The sequence below is a fragment of the Sander lucioperca genome, chromosome 10 (genome assembly GCF_008315115.2).
Source record: "Sander lucioperca isolate FBNREF2018 chromosome 10, SLUC_FBN_1.2, whole genome shotgun sequence".
Lineage (NCBI taxonomy): Eukaryota > Metazoa > Chordata > Actinopteri > Perciformes > Percidae > Sander > Sander lucioperca.
Genome location: NC_050182.1, coordinates 28,534,627 through 28,553,238, shown reverse-complemented (window position 1 = coordinate 28,553,238; position 18,612 = coordinate 28,534,627). Strand labels below are relative to the sequence as shown.

Sequence of the window (18,612 nt, the reverse complement as noted above, 5' to 3'; positions counted from 1 at the left end):
TGCAAAATTCAAAAGACACAGCTACATAACAATTTGCCTTAAGGTTGGTCTGTTTCCTGTTTTCCTTGATTATTCTATTTGAGAATGAGAGGAGGTGCTACCCCAGAAGGAAGCAGACTTTAAGTCATGTAATGAAGGTGCACCCATCTGTCCAGCTGGGGGCACTACTGTGACGTATTTGAGAAATAAATTAAATATTGATTAAATCAGCTGCATATTGTTATTTTAAATCCCTTAGCTTCGGCATTTGTCTGTAATAAAATAAAACTGATTGCCACTATGTGTGCTGTTTGACTCTACTCTGTGTTTTCCAGTTAAGAATAATTAATGTGAGTGATTGAGGTCTGTCTGAGTTTGTTAATTACCTCTTACTGAAATAACCCAGACTGTGTGCAAATAACAGTAATGTAAACTGTATCAGATAATACATTAAAAAGGCATGAGTACAATCAGTTATACTCTCTGGGTTCCTTATTTATGCTGCGTTGTATTACAATCAACTGTTATCACTTCTGTTCCCAAATCATATCATGCCACTTTACTCTACACAAGGGCTTATTATTAAACAAACAAACCACATTGTTCCCACAGCTTCAAGAGCTAACAAGAAAAGTGGGGCTGATAAAGCAAATGTCACTCCTTGTCTTCTGATACAAACAGGTAACAAGTCACCAGGTCCTCCCCTTCTCTTCAGACAGAGTGGACAAGTCAGACTTAAAAAGATTTGCCGTGTAAAATATACTGAAATAACAGAAAGGACAAACAAGTGATGGATAGAGACGCTGAAAGTGCTGAGCAGACGCAGGTTGATGGACTTAAAGAGATCATTGAAAGACCAAAATGGGACAATAAAGTTCAATATTTGCTAACCTGCATCGGTTTTGCTGTGGGACTTGGCAATGTGTGGAGATTTCCATATTTGTGTCAAATCTATGGCGGAGGTAAGAGCATTTAATTTACAGTGTGCTTTGAGATGTTAAAACAAAAAGTAAAGTTGGACAGTCTGGCAAATATTTTTTTTGATTTGATTTCCATGACGAGAAATATTTTGCAGTCAATAATCCAAAGGCTTTCTTCATAAAACTGTTGCTGTTATTAAAAAACTGAATTATTTCTTTAATCATTTTTTTCCCATAAGTTATGAAAATAACAAAAAACATTTCTTGAAAATAATTTGTTTTTCACCAAGATAATTGTATTTTCTTAAATTTCCCCAGACAGAGGCACATAGAAACATACTCCAGACAAACAGTTGTACTGCGATGTGGCACGATAACACAATAGTCACACCTTGTTTTTGACATTCCGAAGTAGCTAATCATCTTGATTAATTTTAATAAATCATTAAAATAAGAACTTGATTTAATTCACTTCACTGTCAATTTGTCAAGCATCACTTCCACATATACAGTACTTATCCATAAAAAACTGTTTATGTGACTGTCAACATGTCATCAGTGATTTATCTTCTTTGTTTGGTTTCGGTCCTTTGCCTTTGATCAAAAAATTACTTGAATGATTTCAATTTTTCCAGTGAAAGTCAATCTAGAAACCCGTCTGACCAGATGGATTATAATAATTGGCTCTCACCAATGAATTAGAGAGAGATAATACTTCAGTGATTATGTGACTGTAGCAGATTTGTTTCTTCTTCTTCATAGCTCTGATTGATCTACTTAATACAATTCCTATTGGATAGTTCACTACTATACAAAATGGATACTTAATCAACCCAATAAAAAAATAGGTCAAAAGGTTTTCACTACTCCATACAATGGTGGCCAAAATATGAAATGGATTAGTAAAATGATGAGGGAAAAAACAGTTACACTGCATGTCTGGTGTTAAGATCTATTCCTGGATATGAGTGAATGTGATAAAGCTCTGCTTGTTGATAATAAAATGTTCAGTAATCAGAAACTGAATGACCTTCAACCATAAAGGCAAGACCAGTGTTTATTAAGGTGAAGTCTTACTGAGAAACTCATGTTTATGGTTTTGTTGTCAGTTGTCACAATAACTTTGGCCTTTACTATCACTTTTAAATTTGTTTTATATTAAGGGGCGTTTCTGATTCCTTATGCCATTGCCTTGGTGTTTGAGGGACTTCCTCTGCTGCACATGGAACTGGCCATCGGACAACGACTCCGCATGGGAAGTGTTGGAGTGTGGAATTCAATCTCCCCTTATCTGGGAGGTTTAGGTGAGAAGGTTTGATATCTATGGACATTACTCAGAAAAGAAAGATGCCAAAAAAAGGGGAATGTACTTCGAAACATAAAGTTGTGTAAAACTTGCATCATTGCCATCCGTAATATACATAGTCTACATTTCTTGGTGAATAATGTCAATGTGTACACACAGGTGTGGCTTCCTTGGTAGTATCCTTCCTAGTTGGTCTGTTCTACAACATGATCTTGGCCTGGATCCTCTGGTACTTCTTCCACTCCTTTCAAAATCCACTTCCCTGGAGGGACTGCCCATTAAATTTTAATCTGACTGGTAATTTCTTACATCATGATAATATAAATTAACAATACATGTTGAATAATAACCAGTAAAAGACAGACAGTCCCATGTATTAATCATGATGAATAATGTCTTTGATACAGGCTGGGTAAGTGAATGTGAGAAGAGCTCACCTGTGAACTATTTCTGGTATCGTGAAACACTGAACATTACACCTAACATTGAGACCAGCGGATCCGTACAGTGGTGGCTAGTGCTGTGTCTTGCATCTGCTTGGTGCCTCGTGTACATCTGCTTCATACGTGGAATTGAGACTATTGGGAAGGTAATTTACCTGTTTGATGAAATGCTAAAAAAATATTTGTATTGTCATATCCATTTGTTATATCTTCTAGCCTAGATACCAGCATTTCATGGCAACATGTTGGAACCATGAGAGTAACACTGGCTTTCCTCACACAGATTACATGAGCTAAAAAGACATGAATATGAAATGGACTATGCACTAGAAACAAAATGCAGCTTCCTTATCATCCTTAGTCATGTAAGGCTGAAAGAGAGAAGTGCATTCCACTATAAATCCCGGCAATTTGCTCAAATACAAATCTGGCCTTAACTTGGCAGATATTCACTATGCATGCCATTTATAAATCAAACCGTAACAGCTAGAAAAACCTGCTGTCTCCAAAACAGCAGAGTGACAATAAGTTCAGCAAAAGCAGTACGCAGGATGTTTTTTCACATATATTATGCATCCTGGTAGAGGCTGCATTAAAGGCGATAAAGGTGATGGATGGAAGATTTATGTTTATTATCTTGACAAGTGACAGTAACTCAAGTGTTTAGAGCACTCTAACCTTGCGAGGCTCTTAAAAACACCCTTACAAAACCACCTGCAAGTTGACAACGTTTTCATTTTACTTCAATTAAATGGGAGTGCATACATATGGTTAAAAAAACTCTAATTCTGCTAACTCTATCGGATGTGAATATGAAATATTTAATCAGCATCAAAACATTTTCAACAGGCTATTTATGTCACAGCCACCTTTCCGTATCTTGTTCTGACCATCTTCTTGGTCAGATCATTGACTCTGGCTGGGGCCACAGATGGCTTAATATATCTCTTCACTCCAAATGTAAGTTTGTCTTCAGTTTCATATTGCAATAATGTCATGACAATAATTAAATAGTAAAATGTGATATCTAACTAGCAATTTATATTTTCATTACAGTGGGAAACCCTGAAAAACCCTAAGGTCTGGTTGGATGCTGCTACTCAGATCTTTTTCTCTTTGTCTTTGGCCTTTGGGGGACTTATTGCTTTTTCCAGTTACAATGCTCAAAAGTAAGAACCTTTTGAACACATTTTTCATTCATGAAAGACAATGTAATGTCCAAAAATAAAATAAAAACTGTATTTTATCTTTGCAGGAATAACTGTGAGAGAGATGCCCTAATTGTTGGATGTGTGAACAGTTTTACGTCAATTTATGCATCAATTCCTATTTTTGCCATTCTTGGATTTAAAGCAAATGAAAACTACAATGACTGCAAACAATGGTAAGTACCATATAGGTAAGTATGGTGTGCTTTAGGACATTATATTCAGCTTGATAATTATACAGTATTATTATTAGATGTGCAACTGATGATTATATAATTACAAGCTGTCAGACCCCAAATCATTTCGACTGCTGTGACTATATAGACGCCACTTTAATATTAGTCAAACATAAAAAACCAAAGTCTGTTTGTGGTTTCATACAAAACACTCTTTCAACATTGTAACAGTTCGTTTTTACTTTTACTTGTTGATTTTAGGAACATACTGAGATTGACTAATTCATTCAACATTGGGGATGAGAACATAACCCTTGAAAACTATGACGACTGGTTCAAGTATCTCAACAAAACTGATCCCTCGGAGGTCAAAAGCCTCAATCTAAAGACATGCAACCTGCAGACTTTCCTGGACCAGGTACAGTACAATGTAAAAAACTGTAAAAGTTATTAAAAGTTTTGCTTTTAACAGCTTTCTCCATGACGTTTTGTGAGATGGCTGTGTATGAGATCATGCATCACATTCACTTCCTACCTGTAGAGCGCCTCTGGAACTGGACTGGCCTTCATTGTGTTCACTGAGGCGGTGATAAAAATGCCAGGCTCTCAGGTGTGGGCGGTGCTCTTCTTTGTCATGCTCTTCAGCCTGGGCCTCTCCTCTATGTTTGGAAATCTAGAGGGGGTCCTTACTCCTCTGCTTGACCTGCACATGATTCCACCCTGGATTCCTAAAGAAATTTTCACAGGTAAACCAAAAGATCTGATAACAGATACAGTGTTTGCAATCATGGCATTATGGCATAGTTTGTATTGTATTATAATATTAAAAAAAAACTGACAAGGTTAGGTGGAAAACATACTCTTACTCTCTATACATAACAGTGATTAATAAAGGATAAATTATGACACACACACACGTCATACGTAAAACGCCCACCTGTTGATTCAAAGTAAATGTGCCTTTTCAATACATTAGTTTTGATAGGAACCCTTTGTAAATGTTCTTTCGATGTGAAATTATGCATTCACGTGTGAAACACATATTGTCGTAAGTATTCAAGGTGAGAATGGGCTGTAAAATTACTTTAGTGCAGGTAGGCTGTAAAGGTTCTTGCATTAGTGAATCCAGCATATTAATCATCATGGCATGAAATAAAATGTATTTTCTTTTTTGCTTATAGGGTTAATATGTCTCACCTCCTTTACTGTGGCCCTAATCTTTACTTTGGGCTCTGGAAACTACTGGCTGGAGATTTTCAACAGCTACGTGGGATCCATGCCTCTGCTCATCATAGCATTCTTTGAGATCATTAGTGTGGTATACATCTATGGAATAAACAAGTAATACTTTAATTCATGTCAACATTATACTTGAAATATAAAAAACATTTGAATGATTTCACAAAGGGTTTCGGTTTGCCCACAGGTTTAATGACGACATTGAATGGATGTCAGGTCGGAGACCAAACATCTACTGGCAGGCCACTTGGCGCTTCATCAGTCCCTTCATGCTTCTGGTGGTTTTTGTGGCATACGTTGTAGTCGAGGCTGAAAAACAACCTACATATAACGCCTGGAACCCAGATTACGTAAGAAAGATTTTACAGTAGCTCTTCATCATCACTACGTAGAATATGACGAAATAAAAGACATTGACTTTCTGATCCATTACCCCTACAGGTGCAATTCCCCCTTGCTGATGTTCAGCCCTATCCTGAATGGGTTTTTGTTATCTGTGTGCTCTTATCTGTCCTTCCTGTTGTACCCATTCCTCTTGTGGCTCTCTACAAATTAATGGGCTTCCTGAAGAAGTACATCATGGACAGGCACAACCAAAATCCATATGCAAATGAATTATGTCATGGAGAATTGTAAGGGAAGTGTTTAGCTGCTTTATCTGATTGGTGGTCAGGACTACCAGTGGTAGGCTACATACCATTTGACATATGTTGTCATTTAATAACTTCTACATTTGGAAACCAAAAGGCAAACACAAGATTTTTACTGATTCTTTCTTTCATGTGTTTTCTATCTTTTGATTAGTATGGTATTACAAGCTTCTAATTACATTACATACAGTAAACATGATTTTATCATTAGAATAACATATTGGCAGTAGGAGCTGTAATTTCAGTATATTTGCTAAATTAAAACACATTAATTTGCTGTAATTTCAGTATATTTGCTAAAGGAAAACTTTTTTTTTTATTTACACAAGTGCATTTATATTGGTGAAGGAAATGTGAACACTGCCTACTAGATCAAATCACCGCAGGACAATATCTCTGAGAAAAATATTAACAAAAGAATACCAAAGGCTGGAACTGAATATGAGGTCTGTGTTAATATTTGATTAAAGGAAGACAACAGTTAATTTCCTGTGTTGATGTTTTGAATGGGAAGAAAGAGAGAATGATGGATAACTTTTCTGAATGGGTTGTGATAAGCGCTTTATTCGTTCTCAGAAAAACAAATGTCACAAAGATTTTCAGTGGAAATGCCACATGAGCTGATATTTGTAGCAATGTTGTGTTTGTATGTTTGGTTAACATTATCATCGCCTCTACCCTCTGTTACCTGCAAGTGTGGAAAGAGTGATGTAGTGTTGCATGATGTGTCCTTTATGTAACTTTTTCACATGTCAACAGTGCATGTGGGTGTATCTCTCATATGTTGTAGGACTGTGCTTGTGTGCGTGTGTGAGGGTGCATGCATGTGCTTACTGATCATGCGCACATGTGTATTTTGAGCCATACGAGTTACACAGTTGTCCTTTTTGTGGTGTGGGTGGACAGTGATATTGTCCCCCCGGTGTCACGTGCTTTGGAATATGCTGGCTGCCTTTGTTGTCCCTCTGCCTGTTCTGCTTTTCTGGCACTTTCATACAATGGTGCACTTGAACACTGCAATGTTATTAAGCCTTTCAAAAAACTACAGCTTGAATTCCAGCTCTCAGGAAAGACTAGCATCCCAATGTAGGATACATGGCACAAGATACATAATCGAGGAACAACAGTAAGGATTGAGTGGAACATCCGAACAAAGGTGATGACCCTGCATTGACTTATGAACGCTTGAATTATTGACGGTTTAAGACTCGGTTTATAGAGCTATACAAGGTGTCACGCTAATGCTATTGCGAAACGTTAGTTTGGCACACTTTTTCTTTATTTTATTTTATTCACAATCTAACTTGTTGACCAATGGCAGTTTTTATTTATGCCTCTGAGAAAAAACTAATTTGAAGTGACTGGTGTAAAGTACATTAGATGTGGAATACTTTATAATAATATTACAGTGTTGTAAACCCACTGAAGAGGTTACAGCAGGTTTGCTGAGTTCAAAAGGACACGGTGTACCAACTTGTGTTGCATAAGGTAAAATAAATTCTGTATTTAATTAGTGCATACAACATCGCAACATGTTGATTTTTGGTGCTGTCTATAAAATTGTAGGCTATGATAATCAGTAATGGGTCTAAACATTCTTGTAGTCATCAACAACAATGTAACCTTGATGTCTTTCAAAGCATCTAAGTGATGCTGTGACGTACAGTAATGAAACACTGTACTATTAACAATGGGGACAAGAGTGCGACAAGTTCAACAGTTTTTTGACCTATGATCCCACACTAGGAAATGTCTAAGCGAGCAGACGCCTCACAGTGTGGTGGGGTTGTGGTCGAGTTTGAGGCTGACGACATCAGGGATGCAAGAGCTAAAAGAGCGAGGAGTATACCAGGTGAAGTCAACTTTAAATCCAATTAGAATTGCAATGTACGTGTAGCAAATATGTGTGCTTATTCGATTTTCATGCATTTCCTTGTAAGGTTCAGCTCTTATCTACCTCAAGGGTCCCAAGTTTCTCATCTATGTCAGTGGAGCATTGTCTATGTGGGTAAGAATCATTTCCTGAAGAAACAGATTCCTGGAGAAATAGATAAGACATTGAATCTTAAATAACTGCAAGGTAGTCTACTTACTGTTAACTGTGTGACAGCATACAGACAGCAGCTTGCAAAACATTACATAACCATGCCCTTTTATGTTGTTTTAAACAGGGCGACCGCATGTGGCACTTTGCAATTTCTGTGTTCCTGATTGAGCTGTATGGCCGTAACCTGCTGTTGACTGCGGTGTTTGGGTTGGTAGTGGCTGGGTCTGTGCTCATGCTAGGTGCTTTGATTGGAGACTGGGTTGATCGCAATCCCAGGAATAAAGGTAAGAAATGCTCATTTGAATTTTTTTGCATGCAGTATATCGTGGAACAGTGATATAGATCAGTGGATCTCAATTTTGGGCCCAGAAGTCTGCAGGTTTCGTATCCTGCCAGGTGGTGAATTACATTCATCCGATGTCTCAAGTGTAAATCAGTCCCTGATATGATAGCTAGACTTAACACCAGCAGGACTTCAGGCACAAGCATCACATCTGTCAAGGCTAGGATTCACTTTTTACAGAGAATATCATCTACAATATGTTGTGAGAGTCTAAAACAATTTTTTTGTCCCCTATTTTAGTTGCACATGCATCTCTTTTCATTCAGAACATCTCAGTGACAGTATGTAGCATTGTGCTCATGTTGGTGTTCTCATATAAGCAAAGGATTGAACAGATCTGGGATGGATGGCTTACTGTGAGTATTTGACTAATAATTACATTTCATAACTTGACACCATGTTGATCGGCAAATGGAATACTCACCATGATTATCACACAGAGGAGTTATTGCTGCTGTTGTTCCCTCTGTCCTGTGTCCCTGCTGTCTCTGCTTCTGAGCTTGTGGCTACTCTGTGCTGTCATAGTAACATGTTGCATCGCAAAACTTACACAAGGTGGTTTGTTATACGGTGGTGATCGTCCTGGCAGATGTGGCAAACCTTGCAAGCACAGCACTGACCATTGCCATTCAGAGGGACTGGATTGTGGTTATCACAGGCTACAACCGAGGTCACCTAGCTGGTGAGGGGATCCATTCTCTGTTAATACACATATTTGTTTGCATTCCATGTTTGTCACGCATCACTGGTTGGGCACAAATACATGCTTGAATTACAGAGAATATCAGGTATTGGTCTGTTTCTGCTCTTGCTGACCGTCCTCTAGTGGAAGCACATTAACCTCTGTGTCTTTGATCCTAACAAAAGGAATGAATGCAACCATGAGGCGGATAGATCAGGTGACTAACATCCTGGCCCCACTAGCAGTGGGACAGGTCATGACCCTGGCCTCCAATGTAGTTGGCTGTGGCTTCATCCTGGGCTGGAACCTTGTGTCTCTCATTGTGGAGTTCTTCTTCTTGTCACGGGTGTACCGCATCGTCCCTGCTCTTTCAGTCAAACCACCAGTGGTGGAGGTGGATCAGGTGTTTCTGCAGAGGGTTGAGAGGAGAATGTCACAAGGTAAAGACTATGTGTTGTTTCTGACTTTCCCTGTATTACCAGATTTTACCTTTAGAACGCTAGAGTATGAGATTTACCGTAAATGTGCATAAAGGCCAGTGAGCATCATGGAGTCCTAAACATACTAAGTGACCTTGTAGTTATAAAAAAAAGTTATACAATGTGTATTAGGCTAAAATATGTTAACAATGCTTGCTTGTAGTTGGCAATGTAGAGACGACATGCAGCATCTACTGTTAACTGCGGGTGATTATGCAATGCTGGCTGGCATCAGTTTTAGTATACAACTACAGTATACATTAAAATCCCATTTTCCTCAGCTTCTATCACCACTTAAATCACAATGGTTTCTTTTTTTAAAGTTCAGTGAGGAAGTGTTAATAATCAACTTAAATTTGAGCTTTGAAATTCAATTCAAATGTTGAAAACAATGCTTTTATGGAGGGATTTAGGGGGTAGACATCATGAAGGGTACTACTGATGTGAGAATTGTGCCATAAGATTTTCATTTGGCTTAAGTAAAAAAAAATGTTAATGTTAAAATAAAAATGACGGTTAAAAATTACACAACTTCACAATAAAGTTGAAACACTTGGAATTATTTGAAATGACATCCAAAAAACCATTTCTCCAGATTGTTATAGGAAGTATTTGTTGAATTATAAAATGCTGTGAGCCGTCTTCTACGGTGGGCTACATGAGTGCTGTAAGTTCATTAATTCTATATCATACAAAAGTAGACAGACAATCACATTAAAATGACTAAAGGCATTATAGAACAAGAATATCAAGATCCAAAGCTTCATTGAAGCATTCGTTTTTTGAAGACACAATCCTCAGTTTATGTACAGCACCCAACTGACACAATCCACATAGTCTACATTTGCAGCCCATGGAGATAAGTGTAGATGGTCTGTATTTGACAGATGAATTGGATTCTAACATGACATGGAGCAGAAAGGCTGCACAACACCAATTGGGCCTTTACTATTGATGAACAGAAGTGATGGATGACATTCCTTTTTCTCATCAGGGGAAGGTAATGTTGCACAACCTCAACCTCTGACCGAAAGAAACTGCAACACAGGCCTGCGCCTAAAAGAAATCACCAACCTGCCACTGTGTTTCCGGAGGTTTCGCTGGCTGGTGAGCACCTGCAAGGACGGCTGGAGGGCCTATTATCGCCAGCCTGTCTTCTTGGCAGGAATGGGTCTGGCTTTCCTCTACACCACAGTGCTGGGCTTTGACTGCATCACCACTGGCTATGCATATACTCAGGGCATAAGCGGCTCCCTCCTTAGTCTGCTGATGGGTGTATCAGCTATCACAGGGCTGATGGGCACCGTGATGTTCACCAGACTCAGGAAGTCCTATGGCCTGGTTAACACAGGCATCATCTCAAGCTGCATTCACCTGGGCTGCTTGCTGCTGTGTGTGTGCTCTGTGTTTGCCCCTGGCAGCCCTATGGATCTTAGCTTGCTGATGCCCTACATTACCTCCAACTCCTCCTCTGAGCTTGGAGGGATGGCAAGCCAAAGGCAAAAACACACTTATCCTCTGAGGGGGGGCAGCAATCAGCCACTGCTACCTGACCGCTCCTCCATCCACTGGACCAACAACACTGTGCTCTTTGACAACGTCCCCTCTGACACAGCGCCAGAATCTTACATCTCCATTATCCTTCTGTTCTTGGGTGTCATTACAGCACGCATTGGTGAGTAGGACATCCAAAGCTGACTGGTTCCAATGGACACCAAAACTTAAATGAGTACATGATATACAATAGGCTTAATGGGAATACTGTCAACAGGGCTTCCCCTATATATTGGCATTGCAGATACTATCAGCTGACATCAGCTTATCATATTGCCATCTATGTTAGGCAATAAAACTATTCCCATAAATTAAATAATTGTGTAAAGAACTGAATAAATGCACAGCTGTTATGTATTTTGTATTGTATTTTGTAAATAATTTAATCTGGAAAGCAATTTGTGCTTAATGCTTGAAAAGTGCTATATACAATTAGTATGACTATTGACCAAATAAAGTCCAGGTTATCTTTTAAACCCCAATGACATCTGTGTTTTAGGTCTCTGGTCCTTCGACCTGACAGTGACCCAGCTCCTGCAGGAGAACATCTGTGAGTCAGAGAGGGGTGTGGTAAATGGGGTGCAGAGCTCCATGAATTACCTGATGGATCTGCTTCACTTCATCATGGTCATCTCCGCTCCACAGCCACAGCACTTTGGCATCCTAGTTATCATTTCTGTATTATTCATCACCACTGGGCACACTATGTACTTCCTGTACGCACACAAAGCCAAGAGAAAACGCCGCCTCGACACATAAGGAGCAGACATGGCCCACACATCCAGACGAGAGATGCTTATCAGCACTGACTCCACTCTGCACCTGTGAAATGAATGTCTCCCTCCTATTCCGTCAGCAATCTTATTGCTCCACTCCCGACTTAGTCATTCATTTCAGCACAACACAGCAAGTGCCTGTCCCATCTTGTTTGCTTTCTTCCTGCAGGGCCATGTGCCACAGCAGCAAACAAGAACTCAGGTGAAATAGAGTGGGAGACACGCTCTCCCTTCGTGTACATAAGTTGAGGTGGCTACAATAAATGCAGCAATGGTACCTCCAGGGGAAATGTCCTAATCTAATGTACAACAGGACACAAAGGTAGCGGCTAAGGCACCAGCACATGCCTTTGCAAAACCTGAAAGACTTTCATCAAACAAGCCTGTTAACTTACATAGCTTTTTGGATGGGAGGGTGGATGGATGGAGCACTTTTTCTAACCTTCACTCAGTAAAGAACTGGTGTTGTGAGGAAAACTTAACAGTGATATGCAAATGCAAACAAGACGAGACAGTACTTCTACAAGTGGCATCGATGTTACTGATCCGTCCACTTGGAAATATTCCAGGATGTCCAAAAAGGAACATAAAGGGAACTTGATGTGAAATTGTTTCATTAGAAAAAAATATCTGAAAGGCAGCCCCCCTTTTAATGGACAGAAGTGAAAGGACAAAGTATTCCCTTCCCCTGGTTTGTTTCTCTGTGGATGAATCAAGCAAACATTTGCCTTTCTTTTATGCATGTAAACCTTGGTTATGGATAACAACAACAAAAAGTATCACATCATGCCATGGACAAACTTTAATGCAAACTATTTTATTCTAATTGCTTGTGTACTTAGATGAAAAAAATAGTGTCCAAACTTTATTTCCTTCCCATATAAAGAGTGATATTAATAGTTTTATAGAAATCCAAGATGAAAGCAATCTTCATTTTGTGACATGTTTGAAATCAGTAATACCTATATGTTGACAGCAAATGTTGATCACTGCTATCGGCAGTGTTGTATTACACTTTGCTTTTATTCTTTTGTAGTTCTGATGAACTAAACATTATCTTACCTCAACTAAGAACAAGAACAATGTTGGGAATATGACTTGGGAATTACTCTCAGCTACTGTATGTTTTCATATTTCCTTCATGTACAGTGGAAATAACATCAAAGTTTAACCTTGTGTCATACAACCAGCAACACATCTCAATATATTTGTATACTTTTCCTGTGAAATTTCTGTATTATATGTTGTCCTATTTTTTCAGACTGATAATTAAGATAATAAAGATGACTGAAGATGATCTTTGGCCTCAAGTCTTCTGATCAGAATAATCAATTTATAAATGTGTCAATGAAAGTGCTGCACATACTACACTAGATTAATTTACATTCAATAATCTAAATACACTGCAAAATTCAATTTACAACATTGTAAATCCATTTGGCCCTATTCACAGCCTGACACTCAAATAAAATCCTCAATTCAACCTTCAAAAATTAGACTAATGGTAGTACTAGAATCATTCCAATAAAACGGACAGCCACATGGTTTAATACTGTCTGCCCCCTGTGGAGTCTGCATATGTAGACATAAACTCCTTAACCCCCAAAGGGTTACCAAAGATTTTGCTGACAACTTCCTTTAATAGTACCTGAACTTGCAGTCCAAATACTAGAAAGCTTATACAACCTGAGGTATAGTAGCCTACCACAGGTGAAGTTAATTCATTGTCAATCAGAATAAGATGTAGCACCCACAAAGCTATAGCCTAATGGTTGTTAGCAGAAATACCCATACGTATGCGTATGTTAGGGGGAGACTGTATGAAGAGAAACACTGCAAGGACAAAATAATACATGTATACAATATATAAATGTTTAGGACATAAACATGTCAAAGCCAAGAAAAGTACAGTATCCATATGCAAATGTAATGGCTTTTTGTGGCCAGTAGAGGTCAATGTCACATTAAATGGTCATCACCAAAAAGTATAGGAAAGTTTTAGGCCTTTGTCCATTATCACCATAGAAATTATACACAATACACACACAGTATCTTTACACCTATCCTTTTCTATAAATTGTCAGCACCATCCAAGAGTAATTAGATATTGATGACTATCATCCAAAGGAAGACATATGAGGACATACAAGGGTGGGTAAGAGACACAAGATGGAAAGCATCCAGAATTAAAGGACATGGAAATCCAGACTATACTCCAGATATTCTCATCTGAAATGTCCGACATCCCCATGATGTAAACTCATCCTAATTGAATTTTCAGTATCCAGAAGCACTGAATAGCAATGAATGTCAATGACAAAGACGAGTATGTAGCTACAACGAGGCAAGAAATGATAGGTAGCTGCAATACTGCCACCATGCGACATATGTGTGCTTACTGGGAAGGAGTTCCAGTGACCCCAAGTAGCCTACTGAATAGTGGGGAGGATTATATTAGCCATACAAACTCATACATTAATGGAAGCCTCTCATATTTTAATATCTTGTTTCCAGTCCACGAAATGATGATGAAGTGACTGACACCATATAAACCCCTATCCCGTTGCAGCCCTAACTGCTTCCATCACAATCACTGCAGAGTGTAGTTACCTTGGTAATGAACAGAAGCCATGAGTAGGCTGGTTGGCAATTTTCCAGGAAGAACTGTTGTTTGAGTGGGACTATCTTACTGGAAGCAGTAACGTTACAGACCACTGCAGACTGCAAAATGAATCGGTACAGTCCAACTATTTTCTGCCCTGTGCAACTTTGCAGGAGTCTAGGTTTTGTGTAGTGCAGCTGTGCCAAGCTCTGGTGTCTAATATTAACGTTAGCAAAGTGGTGAAAAAAAAAGTAATCTGAGCCAAATCTCTTAATGCATCCGTTCTCAGCACACCGTTTTCCTCACATCAGTTTTACGTTTTAACTAGTAAGATAATAAGGCTTTTATTATTTATCACTGCAATGACATTACAAATCCCAAAAGCAACATCAATGAGGGCTATATATAAAGTTACACAGCCATAAACTTAACTTGTGCTCAACGGCTTCACCCTGTGTCACCCATTGTTTGACAAGCAGGGCATGAAGTTAACTTTTTTGACCACCAGCCACTGTGGCAGGTGGATTTTTAAATCCACCTGCCATAGGGACTTTTTACCAGCCACTTTTTTTTGTGTCATCAAGGTGAAAAACAGGAATTGCTGTGTCTCTATGATCCTATCCTGTCCTATTGATGGTATCCTACTCGTGGACATTGCTCCGTCATCACGTGCTGTAGTATGGGGTTGGCTCGTTACGCCACTGCATAGAAGAGATGAGATGACTGACAAAATCAGGAGTAGCCTACGCACACCACAACAACAACAAAACACTGATGAATGCGCACCATAACACAAGAATTTTTTTTGTATAGTTCTTAAAAATAAAAAAATAAATAAAAAGGAAACTTGTTTTGGGGAGAATAATACTTATTACTATTAATTAATTATTCTGGGCTGAGATTTCCTAGGAACCTTACCAAAAAGGCTCAGGATGCTGCAAATGTTGGATAAAATATGAAAAAGGCTGGTGGATTTAAGACACAAAATAAGAATGTATTGAATGAATCAAATATGAACATATCTGTCATTGTCAGTGGCTTGTTGATCTTTACATTGTTAGTCAATTTCCTATCCTGGCCTGGGACACACATTCATACGGTTTCATAAAGTACTTATTGGACTTTAACTTATCATTACACTTACAATAACGAGAGTAGCTGTCCTCAATTTAGGTTATCCTGTAGGTCTCATCTGCGTTTTTTCCTGCATCCACCGTGTGCGTTTGTGTGTGATTGTGTGTGTGTCTGTGCGTGTGTTTGCGTGTGTTTGCGTGTGATTGTGTGTGTGTGTGTGTGTGTGTGTGTGTGTGTGTGTGTGTGTGTGTGTGTGTGTGTGTGTGTGTGTTTGTGTGTGATTGTGTGTGCGCGTCAGTCGCGGGGGAAACGGAGCAGCCCCGCCCGCTGCAGAGAGCCGACAGTATTGAAACAGCAGCAGCTTCAGTGACAGCATACATTTATGTTAAAATGTATACATGTTGGCAGGACGGTCTGAAATGTTTTGCACGGTCTTTCGCTGTACGTTTTGTTGGTAAATGTGAGATGTTCGAGTCACACACACGTCTCGTCTTCATATCAGAAACTAGGAAATTAACTTTACCTTTGTGTGAGTATTGAAAATGCAATAGGGGGCCCCGGCTGTCAATCAATGTCTTCCAGTGATGCGGGCCCCTGATTGGACCAGGCCCGTAAGCAACGGCGTACCCTGCTTACCGATAGTTAGGCAGGTAGATTGACAGTTTCACCCGCCAATCACAAAAGTTACCCGCATTTGGCAGGTGGGCGGGTGCCAATTTCATGCCCTGTTGACAAGACTTACAATGTTTTGAATGTACCGTGGCTCCTTTAATAGTCATTTATCCACATTGGAAACAATAATCCGTGTGTTGAACAGTGTAGACGATTTTAGCCTATATTTCCTCTTGTTCAGTCAAACAAAGGTGGTAATCGGAAGTAACAGATCTTCTTCTTTGGGTTTAATTGGTGATTGGCACAGAGATCGCCCATCTCCCAGCATCACAAATTTGCCTACATTCTCATTATAAAAAATATCGATTATAGCTCATGAGTGTAGGCTATATGTCCTTCCCGCTATAAAAAGATGCCTAACATAGAAACCAGGTTAAAATATATCGATATATCGCTTTATTGTGCAGTAGTCTACCGTAGATGGAATATTTAGCAGCTGGATAGAAAAGTCTTTGAAGAATTTAGAAATGGCAGAAAAACAGCAGTGTTTTCAATGCACCTGCTTTTTTCAGTGTATCTTTTCAAAGTTGTGGTGTTTCAGAAACACCAATATCTTGGTCTTACACAGAGGTATAGGAGACGGTAGCATATGCTGTTTCTATGGTCCTTTAATGCCCCTTTGAAGTCACGTCAGCTCTCCATGCTGCCCCCACCGTGAAATGTATTGAAATGTATTGAAAATGTTCTGGTACAGGACATACATTAATTTCATAATCACATTAGTTTCATGAAATGACTTACATTTCATAAATAAGTTAATAAATTACAAACCAGCTTTATAATTGTACATGACAGTACATGATTGTACTTGACAGACATGTCCCCACCATGGTCCCCACAAATTAGTTGTAAGCATGTCTGAAAGAACGCTACCAGGGATTACATTTCTCTTGTCAATATGTGTAATTTTGGTTTGTGCTTGACAAATATAGTAAGGTACTAATGCATAAAAATATGTTATGTTCATCATTCATACACTACTGTATGTGATGATTTCACTGTTCCTGTTGTTTAGTATGTTCTTTCATTTTATGAGAGTGTGCAGCTGTTGAATTTCTGTAGGCCTACTTGACTAAGTGTTATTTTAGAAAGGGTATACAGTAACAAGCTCAATAGAGTTTCATCACTTTTGAACTCTTTTGCAGCGCCGTAGGCCTACAGTAACAGTGTACCTCCCATGGTTGTCATGGTAGTCCCTGGTTAAAGACAACGGTATTAGAGCAAGCTCGCTAACAAGTCTGACTTTAGGCAATCTCACTTTGCAATTCATTTACTTGAGAAACTGGGTCAGTGGTAGCACATTCAAGGGGGAGTTGTCCTCATGGCTTTGTCTCACTAAGGAACATCCACTCGGAAGGAAGACAAGGTGGTTTAATGGTGAAATAGTATAGAATATACTACTGCTAAAAGACAGTATCACAGGGGCTAGGTTTACTATCTAAAAATGTTCAAATCAAGGATGTGGTAAAATGAGTTTATTTTCTCAATCAAGAAAAGTCAGTTTTGTATAACCAATAAGATGAGGATTATTTTAAGAGCACTTGCTTATGTTATTAATTTGAACTTGAAGCAGCAAATGATGAGAAAGCTTTATGAGCACATTCTGAATATATAGAGCCCGGCTACAATGAACAATTGAGAATAAAGACTTGAAGGATACAATTATTAAACTAAAGTTATGCAGAAATAGGCTTAATAACCTTTTAATGACATACTGTATACAGTATATATAAGGGCAATGGACATCTTCCCAATCAGTTTCTTTGAAAGAACAAAAGAGCATTGTGGAATTATGGATCTCAACCTCACATGAAAGAGAAACACCACCAAGAGAGAAGAGACCTTTTCTCATTCTGCAGTTTGCTGTATCAGCAGTTTGGAACAGCAGCACAATTGAATGGCTTTGGAAGGACCCAGTCAAGCATCACACTGCTGACAGAGGGGAAACAGATATAACGCTAATAGATAAAGTGTTTAGAGGAAGGATTAATGTCCTTGCTTTATCTTGGTCAAATGCTGGTGTTTCTGTAACTACGTTAAGCAACTGAAAAGCTTCCTTTAATTAGTGTCTGACAAGTCGGTGATCTTTAATAAAAACAGACACTTTGTACTCGTGGAAGACAAGATACAACAGGACAGCTCAACAAAACTTTGCTCTGCAGCACCACTAGGCATACTCCAGGGTACCTTTAAGGCTTTAGCTTACTTAGAAAAAAAAGATGGTATCAGATACTACACTCAGATTATATTTGTAGTTATTATAATCAAACAGTCTGTCAATTAATTGGTTATTTGATCAACAAAAGAAATTAGCAACTATTTAAATAATCGATTCGTTTTTCAAGCCAGAGCTTAAAAAAATCAGCAGTTATATCATCGCCTTGGGCTTTCGGAAACTGTGATGGACATTGTCACAATTTTTGACAATTCTAACATTTTAGAAATCAAACAATTTATATTGA

At 38.7% G+C, this 18,612-nt stretch overlaps 2 protein-coding genes across 2 annotated transcripts; both read left to right on the top strand.

Annotated features, from left to right (window-relative positions):
- The first annotated feature begins 769 nt into the window (after window positions 1-769).
- On the top strand, window positions 770-6,385 carry LOC116049775 (sodium-dependent neutral amino acid transporter B(0)AT3-like). The gene is made up of 12 exons (XM_036006592.1): window positions 770-941; window positions 2,063-2,203; window positions 2,365-2,502; window positions 2,613-2,794; window positions 3,498-3,608; window positions 3,705-3,817; window positions 3,904-4,032; window positions 4,294-4,450; window positions 4,574-4,778; window positions 5,214-5,373; window positions 5,459-5,621; window positions 5,713-6,385. Exons 1-12 carry the CDS (start codon window positions 770-772, stop codon window positions 5,905-5,907), a joined length of 1,866 nt encoding a protein of 621 aa, XP_035862485.1. The 3' UTR covers window positions 5,908-6,385.
- A 542-nt stretch (window positions 6,386-6,927) lies between these two features.
- On the top strand, window positions 6,928-13,070 carry si:ch211-254p10.2 (solute carrier family 40 member 1). The gene is made up of 9 exons (XM_031298975.2): window positions 6,928-7,077; window positions 7,668-7,773; window positions 7,862-7,929; window positions 8,093-8,252; window positions 8,552-8,667; window positions 8,867-8,993; window positions 9,179-9,433; window positions 10,467-11,147; window positions 11,526-13,070. The coding sequence occupies exons 2-9, from the start codon at window positions 7,671-7,673 to the stop codon at window positions 11,783-11,785; spliced, it is 1,770 nt and encodes a 589-aa protein (XP_031154835.1). The 5' UTR covers window positions 6,928-7,077; window positions 7,668-7,670; the 3' UTR covers window positions 11,786-13,070.
- The last annotated feature ends 5,542 nt before the right edge of the window (window positions 13,071-18,612 follow it).